The 25,827-nt window shown below is 37.7% G+C and overlaps 2 protein-coding genes and 1 pseudogene across 2 annotated transcripts; 2 read left to right on the top strand and 1 right to left on the bottom strand.

The window, feature by feature from the left end:
• The window catches only part of LOC123948505, a 372,440-nt pseudogene that overhangs the window by 184,205 nt on the left and 162,408 nt on the right, over window positions 1–25,827 (bottom strand).
• Window positions 1,479–2,417, top strand: LOC123948620 (olfactory receptor 4P4-like). Its single transcript, XM_046015819.1, has one exon. It carries the CDS (start codon window positions 1,479–1,481, stop codon window positions 2,415–2,417), a length of 939 nt encoding a protein of 312 aa, XP_045871775.1.
• On the top strand, window positions 16,140–17,075 carry LOC123948490 (olfactory receptor 4P4-like). The gene has a single exon (XM_046015671.1). The coding sequence runs from the start codon at window positions 16,140–16,142 to the stop codon at window positions 17,073–17,075; it is 936 nt and encodes a 311-aa protein (XP_045871627.1).

A 25,827-nucleotide genomic window follows, 5' to 3' on the forward strand; every position in this document is an offset into this window, starting at 1 on the left:
TTTTATTTTATTTTATTTTCAGAGTTCCAAAATTCATTGTTTATGCACCTCACCCAGGGCTCCATGCAATATGTGCCATCCTTAATATTATCTATTTTCTTATACAACGGTTTGTTTCCCTTCACATATTTTTGGGAGTACTCTTCTATGGACTTGACAAGTTAGTACCATAAGACCTTTCATTGTATATTCTCAAATGAACTCCACTTTGTTCTTGGAACAAGACAAATGATCCAGTATTTTTAGTTCCACTTACCAGCTGGAAAAGGAGGATGAGAGAGAATTAATTTCTCAGTATTAACAAGAAAAAGGTAAGAAAACATAAGAGCTTGGATGCTCCCCTTTAAGATCAGTAGATGAAAGATCTGTTCACCTCAACACACTGTTGCTAGTACCATTAAAATTATTCGTTGACATTAATAGTATTTTAGGCAAATAATGAATTTGCTGTGGGGGACATTTGGTTATGGGGAAAGGTGATGGCTCAACATATCCATTCTCTTCTCCTAGATCTACTGCATCTAAGTGGCTATGCTGCTTAACTGCATGATTAAACATGCAGGACATTCTTTAATCACCTTGGGTTCTTCAATGTGTCAACAGAAAACAACTAGCTCTCCACACTGTTTCTAACATTTTAATCAGCAACCTCTAAAAGGTATCTATAGAATGATTTGGGAAAAGGGAAAACTTTTATATAATAATAACACCATGGTCCTATATCCAAATGCTCAGATTGCTCCTCTGGTTCTCCGTTTCCTGCCTCTCCTGAATCTTGACCAAACTGTCAAGAAAGTGAGTCACAGCATTTATGATCAATTACTTCAGGTTATTTATCTGCTGTACTTAAGGATCTTGATTTTACTTTTAAATCAAGAATAAATATTGAGTTCTCCTGGATGTACAGAATGTGGTGTCAGATTGGGAATTTATTAATTATTATTAATAAAAATATAAAAAGGATTGAATTGCTTACAGTTATTTGGGTTTTAACTTAAGAGATGGAGAAAAACATATCATTGAAGGAAGTAGAAAACGTAAGTATATGTGGTCAGTGGATAATGTAGCATAAGTCTCAAGAGCATAGAATTTGGCATTAGATGTAGCTTTGTATCTTAGCTTTCTGCTTAAGCTATACGTGGATCGGTATTGTTATCTGAACTCACCCATATGTGTTCCCCCATATATAAATAAGTATTAGGAGAGTCACTATTGGTTTAGTATGAATTATGTATGCAAAATGTTCATAAAATTCCCAGGATTTAGTATGCTCTCAGTAAACATCATTTGAATAATGATATTTGTCTTAAACTGGAAAGATTTCAAACATTAAGTGCAAAAAATTCCTCTGTGACCTGCATATTTTTTCATGTAAAAATACTCCAAACATTTTTAAAGTATTACTAAAAATACTATATGTTCTGTATCATTTCAGATGCATTAAGTTTCTGTTGTGTCTCTGGACTCACCTCAACCTCATGGAAAATCAGAACAATGTCACAGAATTTGTTTTCATAGGACTGTGGGGAAATAAGCAATTAGAACTACTCTTCTTTCTCTTGTTCCTGCTGTGCTACCTGGCTGTCTTAATGGGAAACTTCATCATCTTACTCACCATCACCTGCAGCCGTCTAATCAAACAACCAATGTACTATTTTCTCTGTCACCTTTCCCTCATGGATCTCTGCTACACCTCCACTGTGGTCCCCAGGCTAATCAGGGACTTAGGTGCAGCAAGAAAAAACATTTCCTATAACAACTGTATGGCCCAGCTCTTCACTGCCCACTTGCTGGGGGGTGTGGAGATATTCATCTTGGTGTCCATGGCTTTAGACCGCTATGTTGCTATTGTCAAGCCCCTGCACTACATGGTCCTCATGAACCGGCGGAGGTGTAACATGTTGGTCTTCATGGCCTGGGGTGTGGGTTTTTGGCACTCTGTCGCTCTATTGCTCATGGTACTCAACTTGCCTTTCTGTGGTCCTAATCAGATCGATCACTACATATGTGATGTGAAGCCTCTTTTGAAACTGGTGTGCAAAGACATTCATGTTGTTAGTGTCTTAGTGATTGCAAATTCAGGAATGGTGGCAGTTGTCATTTTTCTTATCCTGGTGGCTTCTTATATTCTCATATTATATAATCTTAGGACATACTCCTCCGTAGGGAGACGCAAAGCTCTCTCCACCTGCAGCTCTCATATTACAGTTGTAGTTTTATTCTTTGTGCCCTGTATCTATATTTACATTCTACCTGCAGGGAGTGAGAACAAGGATAAGGAAATCTCTGTGTTTTATACTGTGATTGCCCCTATGCTGAATCCTCTCATCTACACCCTGAGAAACATGGAGATGAAAATCGCCATGGGGAAGGTGTGGTCTAAAATGGCACATTCAGAAATCAAGTCAAGAGGCTGATTTTCATTGTGCTTTCAATCCTGTGTCCCCAGAGCACTGACCAGTTGTGATCTCATAGAAAGCATATGAGCTCTCTTTGGGGAGCTGGACTAAAAACCTCTGAAGTTAGTATGAGCCAAAGAAGCAAGTCATTGTAATTCAGATTGCAATCTGTGCTTTAAAGAGTCCAGTTAGTTCCAGTTGTGAGCACTTGGATTTGAGGAATTCAAGAAATGCCCTTCCACAGCTCATCTCTGATCAAATCACTAGTCACTCAAAAAAATTTATATGGATCCCTATTTTCCTTGAAACAAAATCCAACCTTCTCACTTGTTTACCTTAGATGTCCCTAAATTGGTTCAGCTCTAACTGGTTCTATCAGAGGTCATCACACTGGAAGAAAGTATGGTGTTACAATGACAGGCTTTGGAGTCAGGGAGAGCTGGGTTACATATTGACTCTGCAAGTTTTTATCTCTGGGTTCTTTTTTTTTAAATTAATTAATTTATTTTTTCTGCATAACAGTATTCATTGTTTTTGCACAACACCCAGTGCAACATGCAATACGTGCCCTCCCTATTACCCACCACCTGGTTCCCCCATCCTCCCACCCCCGCCCCTTCAAAACCCTCAGGTTGTTTTTCAGAGTCCATAGTCTCTTATGGTTCACCTCCCCTTCCAATTTCCCTCAACTTCCTTCTCCTCTCCATCTCCCCATGTCCTCCATGTCATTTGTTATGCTCCACAAATAAGTGAGACCATATGATACTTGACTCTCTCTGCTTGACTTATTACACTCAGCATAATCTCTTCCAGTCCCGTCCATGTTGCTACAAAAGTTGGGTATTCATCCTTTCTTTCTTTCTTTTTTTTTTTTTTTTAATAAACATATAATGTATTTTTATCTCCAGGGATACAGATCTTTTTTTTTTTTAAGATTTTATTATTTATTTATTTATTTATTTAACTTTTTTAAAATTTCTTTTTTTTCCCATTTTATTTATTTTTTTCAGCATAACAGTATTTATTGTTTTTGCACAACACCCAGTGCTCCATGCAAAACGTGCCCTCCCTATTACCCACCACCTGTTCCCCCAACCTCCCACCCCTGACCCTTCAAAACCCTCAGGTTGTTTTTCAGAGTCCATAGTCTTTTATGGTTCACCTCCCCTCCCCAATGTCCATTGGGGAAGATTTTATTATTTATTAGACAGAGATCACAAATAGGCAGAGAGGCAGTTGGTGGCGGGGGCGGGGAAGCAGACTCCCTGCTGAGCAGAGAGCCGGATGCTGGGCTTGATCCCAGGACCCTGAGATCATGACCTGAGCTGAAGGCAGAGGCTTTAACCCTCTGAGCCACCCAGGTACCCTGTCTCTGGGTCTTGGCAATTTGATTTAATTATGCATGTGTCTATGAAATGGGGTAATATTATAGCTCATGAAGATATACTATCACTTGGACAAACACACGTGAAGTTTTAATACAGCATACGGCTCATTGAAAAGCCACGTTATGTAATTCCCTCTTTCTCTGTCTTTCCTTCTGTGTGTCCCTTCTCCTGGATGCTTTCATCCAGCTACACTGGGTCCATTTACATTCTCCAAACACGCTCTACAATCTGTCAGCTTTTGGGTTGTATATCAGCTATCTCCTCTGCTTAGGAGTCCCCACGCCATGCCTGGGGGTCCATGTCTTATCTATAGTTCACACTGCTCATTTTTCCTATTCAGGAAGACTTGGCAGATCCAGCAGACTAGAAGTCGTTCTGATTCCTGGCCTGTTCTTTTGTTGCTATCCAGCAGTGTGTTTTCTCCACCTGAAATGACCCTATGTCCTATCTACGTGCGTCTTCTTGTGAACTGGGCTTTCACCAGATTGTCTGAGAAATAGAGTATGTGGTACATCTTTATTTTTCTTTTTATCTTTCTTTTTTTCTAAAAGTAAACTTGGCACAAATTAATATGTAAACAAATAGTAGCTGAATTAAATTCTATGATAATAATCTTTATTTTATGTGACTATATGCATTGTTCTTATATACCTAGAACTTGTCCTTGTGTCATGAACAATCATGCATTAACCATAAGAAAAGCGATGTCAAAAGGCTAAGAATTTAACGTATAATCTCCTGTGCCTATAAAGGGTATAATGAAATTTGCAGACCACCAGATGCTTAGAATAGTTTTTTTGTTGTTGTTTTTTTAATTTTCTGCATTAAGGTGGCACTACTCCCTCCATTATTGGTTACCTCTTTGTCCATTGATCATATAACATAATCTCAGCTCTGTGCTTCCAATCATTTCCAATTTCTTTCTGCCCAGAATTAGTCTTTTCTCAGCAGAATGATTTCATTGTTTCCACACAAACTTAGCTTCATTCAGTTACTTCTTGAGTTAACTCAGTTAACTTCTTGAGTAACTCTTCAGTTACTCCAGAGTCAAGGCAAAAGTCAAAGATAAGTCATGGAGGTAGTAGGTATTATCTTAGTGTCTGGCACCAGTTTTTTGATGTTTCAAATCTTAGGAACTTTTACATATATAACTAATAATCTTTTTTTTCCTACTAGACCCATGAAAGCCTCCAGAATATGATAGGAAAATATTTTGTCTGTCCCATAGGAAATTGAATTTAACAGCTTATTCATCTTCTATTTGATGGCTTAATGCAGACTTTGGCAAAAGTGTTTTGGAATTTTTTTTAAGTATACAAATGCCATGTGCATCTGTGTGTGTGTGTGTAAAAGGGCTGTGCCTGTGCATGTGTTGTTTTGGGACTCCTGGGGTTCTTGCAATATTTTAGTACAGGTCAGGGAAATTCCTATCTCATTAGAAAGAATGCCTTGCAACAAAATTTAAGTATATATAAGTATATAAATATATGTGTATATATATAAATATATGTGTGTATATATGTGTGTGTGTGTATTTATACACGTATTTTTTTTTTCTATTCTTTTTCCAAAGGTCCAAATGTTTTATTGGCAAAAAATGGATGACATTGTATTTAAAGCTGACAAATAAAATATAACAAATTAAATTATTTATCAATTTATTAATAGATTCCATTCATCTACATAGGAATTTACTGCTTATTTAAAATCTCATTTTTAATTAAAGGAATATCTGTCATCAACAAAGAAATCTGTTACACAGCTTCTTTCTTTATGCCCCAGAGTTATCAGAAAACACCAGGCTGGAAGAAGCTTAGATACCTTGTCAGGGGCCTAAGGCGAAGACCAGAGGCCCAAACTAGCTTAGCTGTAAGGTTGTAGGTGACTCCCTGCCCCAGCCCCCTCTCCTAATCCTTCAACTGTGCTCAACCCTATATTGGTCTGTAGGCATCCATTGTGAGGGCTGATTCAGATACTGTACCTAAAACATCCCCTAAGAGATATTTAGTAAAATCAAAATGCTCTCAAAAAGTTGGCCGGGCACCTGGGTGGTTCAGTGGGTTAAGCCTCTGCCTTCGGCTCAGGTCATGATCCCAGGGTCATAGATGGAGCCCTGTGTCGGGCTCTCTGCTCAGCAGGGAGACTACTTCCTCCTCTCTCTCTGCCTGCCTCTCTGCCTACTTGTGATCGATGTCTGTCAAATAATTTTAAAAAATCTTAAAAAAAAATAAAAACAAATTAAAACAATCTCTCTTTCCTTAAAAAAAAAAAAAGTTGTTGATTTAGGTACCGAGTGAAGGCTGAAGTATTTAGAACTGACTGCTTTGAAATATCTATTTTATGTGACACCGTAATCATGGGGTTCTCTTGATGACGAGAACACCAGAAGAGCTAAAATCAGCCCTCAGGGTGGGCTGCCAGAGCAGGATGGAAGGCCTGACTTCAACTCTGGACCTCCCCATTTCTGTGTCTTTCATATAATAGAGCCTCCATGAATAGAGTAAGTTCTCACATGCAGGTGATTCTGAGGGAATATGGTGTGCCAGGTGCATTATGGTGGCCAGGAATTTAAGATCTCAGTTAGGAAAACCTGCTTGGCACCAGCAAGCTGTATGATTTTGAGCATAGTTGACATGATATTCCTAGTTGAATTCTTGGTACATGGTAAATATCCTATAAATGATTGGAACAGTTGCCTTTGTTTTAAGATTTTAGAATTTAAGGATTTTGTTTAGAGGTGTTAAATAGTGTGGCTGGTAAAATGTTGTATCCAAGCTCTCTCAGTTTGAAGTCTCGAGTTTTTGAAAACTCTGTTCCTTACCTATCTATTAACAGCAGCAAAAGTTCTATTTTTACTCATTATGTTAGTGGAAGAAGCACTGATATTTCTTGGTTCCTTCTATCTGAAGCTACCCACTGATAAGGAAGGGAGGTGGCGATGCTGGTGATTTTCTCTGTGAAGCTAACTATTGGCTTGGCTAAAACTTGATTTCTGGGGCCAAGGGTGTCTCCTCAGTACACTTTTTCATTAGAAGGAAGGAAAAACCTTGGAAGCTTTTGAAAGGCTACCTCTATTTACTAAACGTCCTCAAGCCATTGGTCTCTTTCTGCTGGTACAAGGTTTTCTGATTGGATTCTCAAGCACTGTTAGCATATTATTCTCCTCCAATTCTTTATCTCCCATGTTTTCTTTCAGTATTATTTAGTTCTGTCCACCCATATTATAAATTCTATGATAAATTTGTGAGAGAAAATAGGTATAATGCTTTCACTGTTACCTTTTACATATTATATAGTTTACTGAAACCTGTTTCTTTTCTTTCAACTGAATTCATTTCCTTATTATTTTGAGACTATCTTTAGAAGTTCTTCTGTGTTGATAATTCTGTGTCAACTTGCTTCTTATTCCTCATGCAAATATGCTTTCCTTGGGCTCTTCCTTCAGTGCATCCAAATAAGCAAATCGTAATTGAATTCAGCTCTGAATCCAACTGGAAATGTTTCTCACAATAACCATCAGGGCAATTAAAAGTAGGCTTCTGTCCCTTGAGACTCAAGCATTTTTGAGAATGCTTGACCTGTCCATTTTGCTGAGATTCCTGGCCTATCTGTCCCATCCAAGTGGGTACTTGTAAGAATTCTGGTCTCAAACTTTTTGGTTTCTGACTTTGAAATGCTTTATGATCTCAATTTAAGTGCAAGTATGATTTAGTTTTCCCTATGTAAGCTTACTTTGGTCATTGCCTCTTTGAAATTTATTACAAACAACGTCTCAGCCATATGTTCAACGAATATATTGCTTCCCAATGCCAGGTATGAATCCATACTTAATGATGTTCTAACTACCTCTACTTGTTGATGACTTGGTGCTGTTCATGCAGTTTTACGATATTGCAAATAAGTATCTAGAGGTAGAATAGGTAGAAAATGTTTACGAAGTATTTTATTTATTTTAATTATTGAAAGAGACAGAAAGAGAGCCTACAAGAATGTGTCACAGTATGGGGGGTGAGGAACAGAGGTAAAGGGAGGGAAGAAGACTGTGTTAAGAGTAAAGCCTGATGTGGGGATTGATCCCACAACCCTGAGATCATGACCTGAGCTAAAGCCAAGAGTGGGATGCTCAACCAACTGAGCCACCCAGGACCCCTAGAAAATAGCTTATGATAAGCTGGAATAGATATCATCATCTGGATTTCAAATATTTTGTAAAAATGAACACCCTTTTCAGCAACAAATTAGCTCCATTCCTAATATAAATTTGTGGGTTTTTTTTTGTCCTCATTTTTCTCTTGATTGATCTCAATGACATTTTTTGGAGTTTTATTAATTCTTCTGGAGGGTTAACATTTCTCTATTTAAGAATGTTAGTTATCTTTTTTTTATTTTTTAAAGATTTTATTTATTTGTTTGACAGAGAGAGAACACAACCAGGGGGAGCAGCAGGCAGAGGGTGATAGAGAAGCAGGCTTCCTGCTGATCAAGGATCCAGACATGGGGCTCCATCCCAGGACCCTGAGATCATGACCTGAGCCAAAGGCAGACACTTAACCAACTGAGCCACCAGGCACCCAGGTGCCACGCCAAGAATGTTAGTTATGTCAGCCCTTTCTTTCCTTAGTTTATTACATCATTACCTCTATTTTGTTTGGATTTTGCTTTGGTTTAGTTTCCCGGATCTTGATTCCTGAGATACTTATAACTCATTGATTACTAAACATAGCTGCTTTTAATAATAGAAGTGATATCACTACACATTACACACTTTTAAAATAATGACAAAAGATGTAGTGTTCATATTAAGGCCAATAAATTCAATGCCTTAGACTGGACAAAAAAGTCTTTTAATGATATAAACTACACAAGCTCCTGAAAGTTAAAGATACATATTCTCAGTGGTGTTTATTTACATCTTAAAGTAACTGAATTCATTATATTCTCTTCACACCCCCTGTCTGGATAGCTTTGGTAGTGAATTTTATTCAACATTAGAGAAAAATAATTTCTATTCTACACAAAACTCACAATAATAAAACAGAAGTGAATTCATCTTAACTCATTTCATTGGTCCAGCACTTTTGGATACTTCTAAATAATGCTAGGCTTTCTATACATTCCTCAGAATGTTCTGTACAATTGTGTCATGTTGAAAACTACTGGTTCTACCAAATTCTTGTTCAATATGAGAAACTTTTTTTTTCAAATTTTTATTTTATTTTATTTTATTTTATTTTTATTTCTTATTTTTTATAAACATGTAATGTATTTTTATCCCCAGGAGTACAGGTCTGTGAATCACCAGGTTTACACACTTCACAGCGCTCACCATAGCACATACCCTCCCCAATGTTCATAACACCCCTCCCCCTCTCCCAACCCCACCTCCCTGCAGCAACCCCCAGTTTGTTTGGTGCGATTAAGAGTCACTTATGGTTTGTCTCCCTCCCAATCCCATCTTGTTTCATTTATTCTTCTCCTATCCCCCTAACCCCCCATGTTGAATCTCCATATCCTCATATCAGGGAGATCATATGATAGTTGTCTTTCTCCAATTGACTTATTTCACTAAACATGATACCCTCTAGTTCCATCCACGTTGTTGAAAATGGCAAGATTTCATTTTTTATGGCTGCATAGTATTCAATTGTGTATATAGACCACATCTTCTTTATCCATTCATCTGTTGATGGACATCTAGGTTCTTTCCATAGTTTGGCTATTGTAGACATTGCTGCTATAAACATTCAGGTGCATGTGCCCCTTCGGATCACTATGTTTGTATCTTTAGGGTAAATACCCAGTAGTGCAATTGCTGGGTCATAGGGTAGTTCTATTTTCAACATTTTGAGGAACCTCCATGCTGTTTTCCAGAGTGGTTGCACCAGCTTGCATTCCCACCAACAGTGTAGGAGGGTTCCCCTTTCTCCACATAATCGCCAGCATCAGTCATTTCTTGACTTGTTAATTTTAGCCATTCTGACCGGTGTGAGATGATATCTCATTGTGGTTTTGATTTGTATTTTCCTGATACCGAGTGACGTGGAGCACTTTTTCATGTGTCTGTTGGCCATCTGGATGTCTTCTTTGCAGAAATGTCTGTTCATGCCCTCTGCCCATTTCTTGAATGGATTGTTTGTTCTTTGGTGTTGAGTTGACTATGTTCCTTATAGATTTTGGCTACTAGCCCTTTATTTTTTTTTAATATTTTATTTATTTGACAGAGAGAAATCACAAGCAGGCAGAGAGGCAGGCAGAGAGAGCGGAGGAAGCAGGCTTCCTGCAGAGCAGAGAGCCTGATGCGGGGCTTGATCCTAGGACCCTTAGATCATGACCCGAGCCGAAGGCAGAGGCTTTAACCCACTGAGCCACCCAGGCGCTGGATACTAGCTCTTTAGCTGATATGTCGTTTGGAAATATCTTCTCCCATTCTGTCAGTTGTCTTTTGGTTTTATTAACTGTTTCCTTTGCTGTGCAAAAGCTTTTGATCTTGATGAAATCCCAATAGTTCATTTTTGCCCTTGCTTCCCTTGCCTTTGCCGATGTTCCTAGGAAGATGTTGCTGTGGCTGAGGTCGAAGAGGTTTCTGCCTGCATTCTCCTCAAGGATTTTGATGGATTCCTTTCTCACATTGAGGTCCTTCATCCATTTTGAGTCTATTTTCGTGTGTGGTGTAAGGAAGTGGTCCAATTACATTTTTCTGCATGTGGCTGTCCAGTTGTCCCAGCACCATTTATTGAAGAGGCTGTCTTTTTTCCATTGGACATCCTTTCCTGCTTTGAAGAAGATTAGTTGACCATAGAGTTGAGGGTCTATTTCTGGGCTCTCTATTCTGTTCCATTGATCTATGTGTCTGTTTTTGTGCCAGTACCATGCTGTCTTGATGATGACAGCTTTGTAATAGAGCTTGAAGTCTGGAATTGTGATGCCACCAACTCTGCCTTTCATTGTCAATATTTCTTTGGCTATTTGAGGTCTTTTCTGGTTCCATATAAATTTTAGGATTATTTGTTCCATTTCTTTGAAAAAAATGGATGGTATTTTGATAGGGAGTGCATTAAATGTGCAGATTGCTTTAGGTAGCATGGACATTTTCACAATATTTATTCTTCCGATCCAGGAGTATGGAACATTTTTCCATTTCTTTGTGTCTTCCTCAAGTCAAAATTTCTTGACCTGCACTGACTATAGCCTTTCTCCAGAGAAATAGCACCTGAGGCATGCTCCATTAGGTGTAGGGTTAGGTTGTGTACTTGAGACCTTTCTTGTTTCTTGAGAAATGCTTGTACCGCTATATATTTTCCTCTCAGGACTGCCTTTGCTGTGTCCCACAGATTTTGAACCATTGTGTTTTCGTTATCATTTTTTCCATGAATATTTTCAGTTCTTCTTTAATTTCCTGGTTGACCCATTCATTCTTTAGAAGGATGCTGTTTAGTCTCCATGTATTTGGGTTCTTTCCAGCTTTCCTCTGGTGATTGAGTTTTGCTTCAGAGCGTTGTGGTCTGAAAATAAGCAGGGAATGATCCTAATCTTTTGATACCGTTTGAGACCTGATTTGTGACCCAGAATGTGATCTCTTCTGGAGAATGTTCCATGTGCACTAGAGAAGAATGTGTATTCTGTTGCTTTGGGATGAAATGTTCTGAATATATCCATGATGTCCATCTGGTCCAGTGTGTCATTTAAGGCCTTTATTTCCTTGTCATTAAGGCTTGGATGATCTGTCCATTTCAGTGAGGGGAGTGTTCAAATCCCCTACTATTATTGTATTATTGATGATGTGTTTTTTTTATTTTGTTATTAATTGGTTGATATAGTTGGCTGCTCCCACGTTAGGGGCATAGATATTTAAAATTGTTAGATCTTCTTGTTGGACAGACGCTTTGAGTAGTATATAGTGTCCTTCCTCATCTCTTATTATAGTCTTTGGCTTAAAATCTTATTGATCTGATATAAGGATTGCCACTCCAGCTTTTTTCTGATGCCCATTAGCATGGTAAATTGTTTTCCACCCCCTCACTTTAATTCTGGCAACACCCAGGGCAAATAGGGACATCACTCTGGGCAGTGGTTCAGCACATTGGCCAGGATTTCTCTAGAAATGCCTTTGGGAATGTTGACAACTTTCAGAGAACTATTAATTATTGTATGTCACCTAGAGTTTATATTTCATTGGCCCCAACAAAATTTTCTTCAGGAGTAGGCAGAAGCTTGATGATTTCCGGGACCTAAATACTCTAGTTACCTTTTGCAGGAATTTATATATATATATATATATATATATATATATAAAATTTTTTTTTAGTAGTCTAGCATTCAGATCTTAAATCAATACTTGAAATTCCTAGTCTACTTTCCTGGGTGATAACAACACCTTTCTTCATCTCTGATAGATTCAGTAAGTATTTGAAAACCACTGCCGTTCTGAAACTGTAGAAGGAGTGAGTCACATTGAGATTTCCAAAATATTGTAGAGAATGAATCTGGAACTATGTGAATTACTGATTTATAATTCTCTTCATTTTATTGCAGATTTCGGTGCTGGGGATGATTTGGCACAGTGAGTATCCAGGGGATGGAATATAGCCTAAAACTAACCTGCCAGACTCTCAGATCTTATGCTTAGTGAATTATCCTTGTCATCGTGGCTTGGGAAGGGTTCCACCAAACACAGTCTAGACTAATTATATCGTCTTATTGCATACAATTTGATTCCAATACTATAACTTCTTTTGCACTATATGCTAATTCCATTCCTATAAAGATGCTTTACATATGTTAGTTTTAATTGTGTATTATTCATTGAATTTCCTTGAGTGAATTTCATTGTGTCCCGTTCTTGTACTTATGTCCTACCCTCCATCTTGTTGTTGAGAAGTAGCCTTGTTTATGTTTGAATATGTACATTAATGAGAAATTCCTATATTTCAAGCACTTGTCATCCTAGAATAGTTTCATCTGAGTTAACTAATTTAAATTTATAGCATGCTCTTCTGCTACACTAAGGGAAAACATGAACATGTGATGGAAGCTTTATCTTTTACATATATGTTTGAGAAAGAGGGAGAGAGCATGAGTGGGGCGTGAGCCCCGGGGCAGGGAGAGATACAGGGAAGGAGAGAAGCAGACTCCCTGCTGAGCAGGTAACAGGATGCAAGGCTTGATTCCAGGACCCTGAGATCAGGACCTGAGCCAAGGACAGCAGCTTAACTGACTCAACCACCCAGGTACACATGATGGAAGTTTTAATTTAAACATAAAAGCCTCTATTCTTATACTGATAGTTTAACTAAAAGCACACTCAGAATTTTTATTTAGAATAACCTAGGAAGTAAAGTAATCAGCTATATTTTTACAGTGCAAAAAATCAATCTGAGCATTAAGGTTAAGCATTCCCTAAGAGGACCAATTGGGCATCCAACTAACATAAATATTTTCCCCAACAGATTCTTGAAACTGAAGTTTACCTGATCAGTTATGAGGTCCATGTTATGGTATTTTCTTTTATTTTATTTTCCACTGGCCTTGGTTGTGTGGGGGTGCATGACGCTTTCTGTGGTTCTAAACTAACCTGTTTTGAACCAAAGTGTCACGGGCTATTTCTTATTAGCTCATGTATTCCGCATTAAAATTCTGAATTTCGTAATGATATCTTCATTGTAAAAGGAGTAAGATGGAGTTTAGAGAGATGAGGGAATTCACTCAAGGACTGCACTGATCGGTTTCCTTAAGACGCCTCAATGTTTCTCCCTCTTATTGTGTTGTGCTTTTCTAACCACTGGTTCAGTGGTTGTCTGACATTTTTTACACATCAACTCTAACTTCAGTTTTTAACACAAGAGGTGTCTATAATATCTCTGCCATCAAAATGTTATTTTTATGGCAATAAATCTCCACCCTTTTTTCCCTTTTACATCTGCTCTCTGCAGGGATCATGTGTAATGACCCTCAGGTTACAGGGTGAGATGGGTAAGTAGCACGATTATGGATTCAATGCCAATGATGGTCTAGAAACAAGGAAGAATCCTGATTTAAACAATCTACATGTTGGTAAAACTGAAGGGAAATTATTTAAAATGACCTAGAATGAGAGAATTCCAGACAACATTTGTTATGTAGTTCGTATATCTTTATTTCCATAAATACTCAGGAAGAGAGACTCTGTGTCTGTTCACCCATCATCTTGCATATTCTTTTCTAGTCAGTTATGGATTCAAGATAGTCTTTTCATGCTTTCCTCACGACACCCATCATCATCCCACCCAGTTTTCTTCCATGAAATTAGTCCCAGATTGAGGGAGAACCAGGATTTCTGTCTCTAGACATTCACAGAGTGTAACTCCTGCATCCTGAGAAATGATTAGATTTTCTTGATCTAAGTTTCTTCTTTTTTAAAATCAGAGATCTGGATTAGCCAAGTGAATTCTGCCTTAAAATTGTTTGCAGTCTTCTTGCTTAATAATTCTTCTTAAACCAAATTGATTTAGGTAAATAACTGTTTCTGAAAAATTAACATTTTCTACCTTATTAACAAAGAATAAACATCACTTGCAATGAGTAGAAAATAGGTCAATGAATTCTACCTCCCTAAAACTTTTCAACTAAAGTGTAGTTAAAATTAAATGCTGAATATTCTTTAACTCAATATTATTTTCAAAAAGTAAAAATTACTCCTTTGTGAACTTAGAATTTAGAATAATAATTTAAAGCAGAATTGCTCTCCAACTTTATGGACCATTTTCTGAATGCCTTTCTCTTAACTCTCTCTATATATATATGATAAATAATTAATGTTATAATATATCATATCAACTATATACAGATAGGATATATATAATATATAGAGAGATATACTACATATATATGTATAGATGTATGTATCTATATATGATACTCTCTAGGACTATACAACACATAAATATTAATTTTGAGATTCTCCACTGTTGATGATTTCTATATAACTTTGCTACAAATGCATTCTGAGTTTTTTTTTAAAAATAGACATCTAGAAGCCTAGATAAGACAGTCCCAGCAGGTCCAGAGAAATATAGGAAGTGCACTAGCTGTTCAAACCCACTGGGGACAGATAATTCCTCATCATTGAGGAATAAAACTCCTCGAAATACATTTTCTCTATTCTTAACTTATGTACTGATTAAATAATGTTTTTAAATTACACATCAGATACAAAAGATGCAAATACATATTTGTTTCAACAAATATCGCTGAGTATGTGACCACTAAGTTTGACTAATGTTACCTTCTGTATCATCCCCTTTTTTGACACAAGGTCCTTAGATTTATACAAACACATGAAATTTTGACAAGAGCATGACATAGGCACTATTGAAACATACTTGAGCAACTCAACGATTTTATCTGTCCTTTAATGATTGTCATCGCAAACATCAATAACAGTATTTACATTTTTAAAATTCTCTTTAAAACATGAAATGTAACTAGGAAAAATGAATGAAATTGCTAATTTATTTCCACAATTTCCATCATGAATAGACATTCTCTATTTGCTGTATAGTTTTTTCCCCCACTCTTCACTTTATAAAATAACAGTGATTCCATTGGTTTACCATGACCCATTGGCAATATTTGGTCAAAGAGCAAAAAAAAAAAAAAATGACTGTGCTTTATATAAATTAAGCTTCAGCAATTCAGACTGTTATGTTTGCATTTCCTGAGGTATCAGTGCCAGATGATTCACGGAATTTGTCCAGAAAAGAGTGAAAATAGGAAAGTTGACCTCATGTATTAGGCACACAAATTTAAGATACATACAACAGGGATGCCTGGGTGGCTGAGTGGGTTAAAGCCTCTGCCTTCAGCACAGGTCATGATTCCAGGGTCCTGGGATTGAACCCCACATGAGGCTTCCCGCTCTCTGCCTGCCTTTCTGCCTACTTGTGATCTGTCTGCCAAATAAGTAACTAAAATCTTTAAAAAAATAAAAGATACATACAAGAAAGTATTTTTTGACTTGGCAGAATTTTTATAAATATTATTTCTTATCTAACTAATATAATTAATAATGAATAGTCTTTCATTTTCAAAATATTTAAATATTTAAAATCATTATCAGTAAAACTGAGTAACATACATAATCATTCCCATTATAAAATTATTACACAATACTTCCATAGAATCAAACACAATAAAACAGGAGAAAGCAGCTTAATTTAAGAAATCAATAACAATTAACATTAATATAATATTCATGTCAACCTACTCTTAGTAAACTTTATTCATTGTGTTCATATTATTAAGTTTTCACCACATTTCTGTTTATTTCCTTCAGATACATACTCATTTGTGTGGAACATATAGCAAACTCAAGTATATGGAGAAGCAGAGAAACATCTCAGAATTCATACTTCTAGGACTTTCGTATGACCAGAACATAGAAATATTTTGCTTTGTCCACTTCTTATTCTGTTATATTGCCCTGCTGGCAGGAAACCTTCTGATCCTTGTCTCCATTCGATGCAGTCCTCTTTTTCACCAACCCATGTACTACTTCCTCAGCCACTTATCCTCTATGGACATCTGCTATACCTCTAGCATTACACCCAAATTAATTGGTGACCTACTTGGAGGGACAAAAACCATCTCCTATGGTAATTGCATGTTACAACTATTTGCTGTGCACTTCTTTGGAGGTACTGAGATCTTCATTCTGACCGCCATGGCCTTTGATCGCTATGCTGCCATCTGCAAACTTCTCCACTACCTACTTATCATGAACAGGACAAGGTGTCATCTCCTAGTCTTGGCTGCTTGGGCTGGTGGGGCTCTCCATTTTTTTCCTCAATTATTGATGGCAATCCAATTGCCGTTTTGTGGTCCTAATGAACTCGATCACTACTTTTGTGATATCTTCCCTCTGCTGAAAGTTGCCTGCACTGATACCTACATCACCGGGACCCTTGTGGTTGCCAATTCAGGTATGGTCTCCTTAGTTACCTTTGTCGTCTTGTTTGTTTCTTATGTCATTATTTTGTTTAGTCTAAGACATCACTCAGCTGAGGGAAGACGCAAAGCCCTCTCCACCTGTGGTTCTCATATCACTGTGGTCAGCTTATTTTTTGGGCCTTCGATCTTTGCCTATCTTCGAACTCCAGCCAGTTTCCCTGAGGACAAAGTATTTGCTCTATTTCATACCATCGTTGCTCCTATGTTCAATCCCTTAATCTATACTCTGAGAAATACAGAGATGAAAAATGCCATGAGGAAAGTTTTGTGTCAAACATTATTTTCAAAGGAAGTACACAATTAATTCAAGCAAACTTAGCAAATTTACCAAAAAAAAAAAAAAAAAAGGAGGGGGGTCTTGATGTGACTAAACGAGCTAAGAAATATTTCATAGTCTTTATATTCCAAGGCTATCATGAATAGAATGCATGAAAGGAAGTGGAAATATAAAGAAATTTCAAGGTATACGTAAATGAATCCTAATTCCCACATACGAGGATTAATTGAAAACTTAGTTTTATGAAGTATTAAGGAGGTGTGATTAGCATCACCTGTAGAAAAAACTGCCAAATCAAATAAAGCAACACTATTCGGTTAGTGAATCTTAAAGACAAAGCAATTTTAATGACAGTTCTATTAAAAATCCTGGGCTTATATGCCAGTTCTCATAGTGATACACATTCTTTGCTTGTGATGAAGCTGAAATCTAAAATTAAAATAATGACTTTAAGTCATCACAGGTATCTTTATGATAGCACATTCTTTTCTACTTCCTCTAAGGGCATTCAGAGATCAGCTGTACAATGAAGAAATCGTATAAGAGAACCTGTTTTAGATCAGCTCCTCATCATCAGTTCTCCTGAATTCATATTAAAAATAATAGTAATACCTAGTTAAGACAGAGCAGGAGTCAATAATTCAGGATGCTAAAAACATAATTACTTGTTTTTCCACCATTGACCAGAATACAAAACATTTCTCATAAAACCTAAGGGATTGAATAAAAAATGTAATTGTTGACAATCCCTACCTGCCTCCAGTTGGTAAAAGGAAAGTTAATGGATCTAGAAATGAAGAGTTTCTATGCTATAGAGGGGTGGGGGGAAGCCTAGCAAAGACAGATTAAGATATGGTCAACCAACAAAAGAAAATTAAACTACATTTTGCAAGCACATTTTGGCTGCATATACACATTTATAACTGTTTTATTTTATTTTTTTTAATTTTCCCATTTTATTTATTTTTTTTCAGCATAACAGTATTCATTGTTTTTGCACAACACTCAGTGCTCCATGCAAAACGTGCCCTCCCTATTACCCACCACCTGTTCCCCCAACCTCCCACCCCTGACCCTTCAAAACCCTCAGGTTGTTTTTCAGAGTCCATAGTCTCTTATGGTTCACCTCCCCTCCCCAATGTCCATAGCCCCCTCCCCCTCTAACAATCCCACCTCCCCCCAGCAACCCCCAGTTTGTTTTGTGAGATTAAGAATCATTTATGGTTTCTCTCCCTCCCAATCCCATCTTGTTTCATTTATTCTTCTCCTATCCCCCTAACCCCCCATGTTGCTTCTCCATGTCCTCATATCAGGGAGATCATATGATAGTTGTCTTTCTCCGATTGACTTATTTCACTAAGCATGATACGCTCTAGTTCCATCCACGTCGTCGCAAATGGCAAGATTTCATTTCTTTTGATGGCTGCATAGTATTCCATTGTGTATATATACCACCTCTTCTTTATCCATTCATCTGCTGGTGGACATCTAGGTTCTTTCCATAGTTTGGCTATTGTAGACATTGCTGCTATAAACATTCGGGTACACGTGCCCCTTCGGATCACTACGTCTGTATCTTTAGGGTAAATACCCAGTAGTGCAATTGCTGGGTCTTAGGGTAGTTCTATTTTCAATATTTTGAGGAACCTCCATGCTGTTTTCCAGAGTGGTTGCACCAGCTTGCATTCCCACCAACAGTGGAGGAGGGTTCCCCTTTCTCCGCATCCTCGCCAGCATCTGTCATTTCCTGACTTGTTCATTTTAGCCATTCTGACTGGTGTGAGGTGATATCTCATTGTGGTTTTGATTTGTATTTCCCTGATGCCGAGTGACGTGGAGCACTTTTTCATGTGTCTGTTGGCCATCTGGATGTCTTCTTTGCAGAAATATCTGTTCACGTCCTCTGCCCATTTCTTGATTGGATTGTTTGTTCTTTGGGTGTTGAGTTTGCTAAGTTCCTTATAGATTTTGGATACTAGCCCTTTATCTGATATGTCATTTGCAAATATCTTCTCCCATTCTGTCAGTTGTCTTTTGGTTTTGTTAACTGTTTCCTTTGCTGTGCAAAAGCTTTTGATCTTGATGAAATCCCAATAGTTCATTTTTAACCATTCACCCATTAGAAAGGCCAAAATATGGGACACTATCACCAAAAGATGCTAGTGTGGGTGTGGAACAACAAGAATTCTCATTTATTGCTGATGGGAACGCAAAAGGGTGCAGTCATTTGGGAAGACAATTTGTCAGTTTTTAATTTCTCTTTCTTCTGTCTTGTTGTTGGTGTACAGAAATGTAACTGATTTCTGTGCATTGATTTTATATCCTGACACTTTACTGAATTCCTGTACAAGTTCTAGCAGTTTTGGAGTGGAGTCTTTTGGGTTTTCCACATATAGTATCATATCATCTGCGAAGAGTGATAGTTTGACTTCTTCTTTGCCGATCTGGATGCCTTTAATTTCTTTTTGTTGTCTGATTGCTGAGGCTAGGACTTCTAGTACTATGTTGAATAGCAGTGGTGATAATGGACATCCCTGCCGTGTTCCTGACCTTAGCGGAAAAGCTTTCAGTTTTTCTCCATTGAGAATGATATTTGCGGTGGGTTTTTCATAGATGGCTTTGATAATATTGAGGTATGTGCCCTCTATCCCTACACTTTGAAGAGTTTTGATCAGGAAGGGATGCTGTACTTTGTCAAATGCTTTTTCAGCATCTATTGAGAGTATCATATGGTTCTTGTTCTCTCTTTTATTAATGTGTTGTATCACATTGATTGATTTGCGGATGTTGAACCAACCCTGCAGCCCTGGAATAAATCCCACTTGATCGTGGTGAATAATCCTTTTAATGTACTGTTGAATCCTATTGGCTAGTATTTTGGCGAGAATTTTTGCGTCTGTGTTCATCAAGGATATTGGTCTGTGGTTCTCTTTTTTGGTGGGATCCTTGCTGGTTTTGGGATCAAGGTGATGCTGGCCTCATAGAATGAGTTTGGAAGTTTTCCTTCCATTTCTATTTTTTGGTACAGTTTCAGGAGAATAGGAATTAGTTCTTCTTTAAATGTTTGGTAGAATACCCCTGGGAAGCCGTCTGGCCCTGGGCTTTTGTTTGTTTGGAGATTTTTGATGACTGTTTCAATCTCCTTACTGGTTATGGGCCTGTTCAGGTTTTCTATTTCTTCCTGGTTCAGTTGTGGTAGTTTATAAGTCTCTAGGAATGCGTCCATTTCTTCCAGATTGTCCAATTTGTTGGCGTAGAGTTGCTCATAGTATGTTCTTATAATTGTATTTCTTTGGTGTTAGTTGTGATCTCTCCTCTTTCATTCATGATTTTATTTATTTGGGTCCTTTCTCTTTTCTTTTGGATGAGTCTGGCCAGGGGTTTATCAATCTTATTGATTCTTTCAAAGAACCAGCTCCTAGTTTCATTGATTTTTTCTATTGTTTTTTTGGTTTCTATTTCATTAATTTCTGCTCTGATCTTTCTGATTTCTCTTCTCCTACTGGGTTTAGGGTTTCTTTCTTGTTCTTTCTCCAGCTCCTTTACGTGTAGGGTTAGGTTGTGTACTTGAGACCTTTCTTGTTTCTTGAGAAAGGCTTGTACCGCTATATAGTTTCCTCTCAGGACTGACTTTGCTGTGTCCCATAGATTTTGAACTGTTGTGTTTTCATTATCATTTGTTTCCATGAATTTTTTCAGTTCTTCTTTAATTTCTTGGTTGACCCATTCATTCTTTAGAAGGATGCTGTTTAGTCTCCATGTATTTGGGTTCTTTCCAGCTTTCCTCTTGTGATTGAGTTCTAGCTTCAGAGCATTGTGGTCTGAAAATATGCAGGGAATGATCCCAATCTTTTGATACCGTTTGAGACATGATTTGTGACCCAGGATGTGATCTATTCTGGAGAAGGTTCCATGTGCACTAGAGAAGAATGTGTATTCTGTTGCTTTGGGATGAAATGTTCTGAATATATCTGTGATGTCCATCTGGTCAGTGTGTCATTTCAGGCCTTTATTTGCTTGTTGATCTTTTGCTTGGATGATCTGTCCATTTCAGTGAGGGGAGTGTTAAAATCCCCTACTATTATTGTATTATTATTGATGTGTTTCTTTGATTTTGTTATTAATTGGTTGATATAGTTGGCTGCTCCCATGTTAGGGGCATAGATATTTAAAATTTTAGATCTTCTTGTTGGACAGACCCTTTGAGTAGGATATAGTGTCCTTCCTCATCTCTTATTATAGTCTTTGGCTTAAAATCTAATTGATCTGATATAAGGATTGCCACCCCAGCTTTCTTCTGATGCCCATTAGCATGGTAAATTGTTTTCCACCCCCTCACTTTAAATCTGGAGGTGTCTTCGCGTCTAAAATGAGTTTCTTGTAGGCAACATACTGATGGGTTTTGTTTTTTTATCCATTCTGATACCCTGTGTCTTTTGATTGGGGCATTTAGCCCATTAACATTCAGGGTAACTATTGAGAGATAGGAATTCAGTGCCATTATTAGTCTGTCAGGTGACTGTTACTGTATATTGTCTCTGTACCTTTCTGATTTACTACTTTTAGGTTCTCTCTTTGCTTAGAGGACCCCTTTCAATATTTCCTGTAGAGCTGGTTTGGTGTTTGCAAATTCTTTCAGTTTTTGTTTGTCCTGGAAGCTTTTGATCTCTCCTTCTATTTTCAATGATAGCCTAGCTGGATAGGGTATTCTTGGCTGCATGTTTTTCTCGTTGAGTGCTCTGAATATATCATGCCAGCTCTTCCTGGCCTGCCAGGTCTCTGTGGATAAGTCTGCCGCCAATCTAATATTTTGACCATTGTATGTTACAGACTTCTTTTCTCGGGCTGCTTTCAGGATTTTCTCTTTGTCACTAAGACTTGTAAATTTTACTATTAGGTGACGGGGTGTGGGCCTATTCTTGTTGACTTTGAGGGGGGTTCTCTGCATCTCCTGGATTTTAATGCTTGTTCCCTTTGCCATATTAGGGAAATTCTCTCCAATAATTCTCTCCAATAGACCTTCTGCTCCCTTCTCTGTTTCTTCTTCTTCTGGAATCCCAATTATTCTAATGTTGTTTCGTCTTATGGTGTCACTTATCTCTCGAATTCTCCCCTCATGGTCCAGTAGCTGTTTGTCCCTCTTTTGTTCGGCTTCTTTATTCTCTGTCATTTGGTCTTCTATATCACTAATTCTTTCTTCTGCCTCATTGATCCTAGCAGTGAGAGCCTCCATTTTTGATTGTACCTCATTAATAGCTTTTTTGATTTCAACTTGGTCAGATTTTAGTTCTTTAATTTCTCCAGAAAGGGCTTTAATATCTCCAGAGAGGGTTTCTCTAATATCTTCCATGCCTTTTTCGAGCCCGGCTAGAATGTTCAGAATTGTCATTCTGAACTCTTGATCTGACATATTACCAATGTCTGTGTTGATTAGGTCCCTCTCCTTTGGTACTGCCTCTTGTTCTTTTGTTTGTGGTGATTTTTTCCTCCTTGTCATTTTGTCCAGATAAGAGGATGTGAAGGAGCAAACAAAATACTAAAAGGGTTCAAAGACCCCAGAAAAATGCGCTATAACCAAATGGGAAGAGACCCCAAATTGTGGGGGGGAGAAAGGGGACAAAAAGAGGTTCAGAAAAAAAAAAAAGAAAGAAAAAAATTTAAAAAATAAAACAAATAATGAAAAAATATAAAAAAGAAAGAAAAAATATATATATTTAGATAAACTAGTCAAAAAACGTTAGCAAAGAAAAGGTTAAAAGTTTTAAAAAATTTAGCAGAAGAAGAAAAAAGAAAAAAAATTGAAAAAAGAAAAAAGAAAAAAAAATTGAAGTAGCCGCAAGACTAAAGAATCATGGGGAGAAAGCCATGAGTTCCGTGCTTTGCTTTCTCCTCCTCTGGAATCGCGCTGCTTTCTTAGGAGTTGAACCTACTTTCCTTGATAGATGAACTTCATCCTGGCTGGATATTTTGTTGATCTTCTGGGGGAGGGGCCTGTTGTAGTGACTCTCAAGTGTTTTGCCCGAGGTGGGATTGCACTGCCCTTACCGGCGGCCAGACTAAGCAATCGGCTCGGGTTCGCTTTTGGGAGCTTCTTTTCCCTGAACGCTTTCCGTAGTGTTCCGGAGGACGGGAATGAAAATGGCAGCCTCCCAGTCTCCGGCCCAGAGGAGCCGTGAGCCTGGGGCCCCACTCCTCAGTGCGCCCCCAGAGGACAGCATCCAATCACTCCCGTATCTCCAGCCTCCAGCTGCGCTCCGAGCTCACCCAGCCTGCGACCAGTTCAAGGTAACCCCGAGCTGAGAGTTTAGTCCTCGGCTCTGTCTCTCCAGCCGGCTTCTCCGTTCTAATACCTGCGAGCTCTGCGACACTCCGACACCCCCGATCCTTCTGTGACCCTGCGGGACCTGCGGCCACGCTGACCCCGCGGCGGCTTCAGCCTGGGTTAGCCTCTGGAGCAATGTCCCTCAGTGGAACAGACTTTTAAAAGTCCTGATTTTGTGCTCCGTTCCTCTGCCGCTTGCCGGGAGCCGGCCCCTCCCCCCACGGTCTAGCTTCCCGTCATTTTAGATTCACTTCTCCGCAAGTCCTACCTTTCAGAAAGTGGTTGATTTTCTGTTTCTAGAGTTGCTGTTCTTCTTCTCTTTGGTCTCCCGTTGGATTTGTAGGTGTTTGCAATGTTTAGATAAGCTATCGAGCTGATCTCCTGCTACCTGATGTAGTTTCAGCCTGCTACTTCTCCGCCATCTTGACTCCTCCAACTGTTTTATTTATAATTGTCAAACCTCAGAAGCAACCAAGACCTCCCTCCACTGGTGAATAGATAAATAAATTGTGTTTTATCTGGACAATGGAATATTATTCAGTGCTTAAAAATGAGCTATCAAGCCACAAGATGATATCCGGGAAACTTAAGTGTGTATTCCTATGTGAAAGAAGCCAATCTGAAAAAGCTATCTATTATGTGATTACAACTATATGAATCCTGGGAAAGGCAAAACAACGGAGACATTGACAACATCAGCGTTTGCCAAGGGTCAGTGTGGAGGGTAGAATGAATAGACAGAGCTCAGAGAGTTTTTAGAGCAGGAATCATATCTGTATGTTAGTACAGTTGTGGATACATGTCCTTATGCATATCGAAACCCATAAAATGTACTACATCAAGTGTGAACCTAATGAAAAGAATTTTGGGGGAGATAATGACTTAGAGTAGCTTCCTTTGATGGCAACAGATGTATCACTCTGGTGGGAGAGGCTGTCTGTGTGTGGGGCAGGGATATTATGGGAAATCTTTGTACTTTGCTCAGTTTTGCTGTGAACCTAAAGCTGCTTTAAAAATAAAGTTTGTTAGTTAAAAATATACACTACGGCATGACAGATATACCAAAACTTGTAAGTGGAATGAACAAGAGTCATCTGAAAAAGATTTTCTACAGAAAAAAAAAAAAAAAGTAAGAAAGGCCTTTTTTGCAAGCTTGTTATTCTATTTAAATAAAGGTTGCTTAAGTAATGGCAAATGTCATTAGAGAGAAGATGTTCAATAGCATGATTTTATTAAAAGAGAGATGGTAAAAACATGGAAAGTGTTTTAGAATATGTAAGTAAAATGCAAGAGCTACAATCATTCTGGAGGCTGGAAACAAACAGGTATAAATAACAGAAAGAAAAAAAAAAGAATGAAGAAGTTGAAATTAACCAGAGCTGTTACAAGGAAGGGAGGAAGTGGACAGATTGTCTCAGCAGTTATACACAAAGAAACAAAACTGTTGTCAGATTAAACCTTTTCTCTTAGGCATGTTCTACACTCTTTCATTACTTAGCTAGACCTAAGAAAGCTGTCTCTGAACATGAAATAGAAGTTCAGATATTTAAACAACAAATTCATTTTAAAGTTCTCTTTTAAAGTGGTTATTATTTGTTTTCATTTTCATGCTTTCTTAATAGTGTGACTTTCTCTTTTAGAACATTATTAGCACTCAAAATTATTATTTGCACACAATATTGACCAATGGCTAAGAACATTTTCTGCTATAAATCTAGACACACATATCAAATTAACCAGACATTAGCATTCTATTAAATTAACAACTTTCACGGAAATGACTTCAGATTTCTTACTGTGGCTTTCATGTTTAATAAGTTGAAAACATAAACTTTATTTTAATTGAGATATAAGTGACGTATAACATTATATTAGTTTCTTCTATACAACATAATGATTTGATATGAGTATATATTGAAAAATAGTTTCTGCAAAAATCTAGCTAACATCCATCACCACACATACTTACAAATTACTTTATTGTGACAAGAACTTCTTAGATGCCACTCATTTTTATTACACAAAATCCTGCCTGAGGTGTTGAAGATGTAGATTATAGAATTACTCTATATCAAACTGTAGACTTTTTTTTTAGATTTTTTGTTTTTTAGATTGTAGAACTTTTAATGGGAAAACACAAGCATATGTTGCTATTAGTTGAGACTTATATGCACTTCTGCATTTAGAGATGTGAAAACGTTGACAAAGTTTGCATATTATAAGAAAGAAACAGAAACATAAGGGGAAAATTAAAAAGCATATAAACATAAAGTATTAAAGACTATCTGGTGAAATGTAGCTAATGCCTTTTGCTGCAAATTCCTCATGAGGTATGACAGCATTCAAATTCATGCTTGCAATGTTAGAGTATCTCAATTTTTGAGAAGTAACCACAGATAATAATATATTTTATATTCACTAATGAGATTAGCACAGCATACCAGCATAAACTGTAAA

This window comes from Meles meles, chromosome 8, assembly GCF_922984935.1.
Source record: "Meles meles chromosome 8, mMelMel3.1 paternal haplotype, whole genome shotgun sequence".
Classification (NCBI taxonomy): Eukaryota; Metazoa; Chordata; class Mammalia; order Carnivora; family Mustelidae; genus Meles; species Meles meles.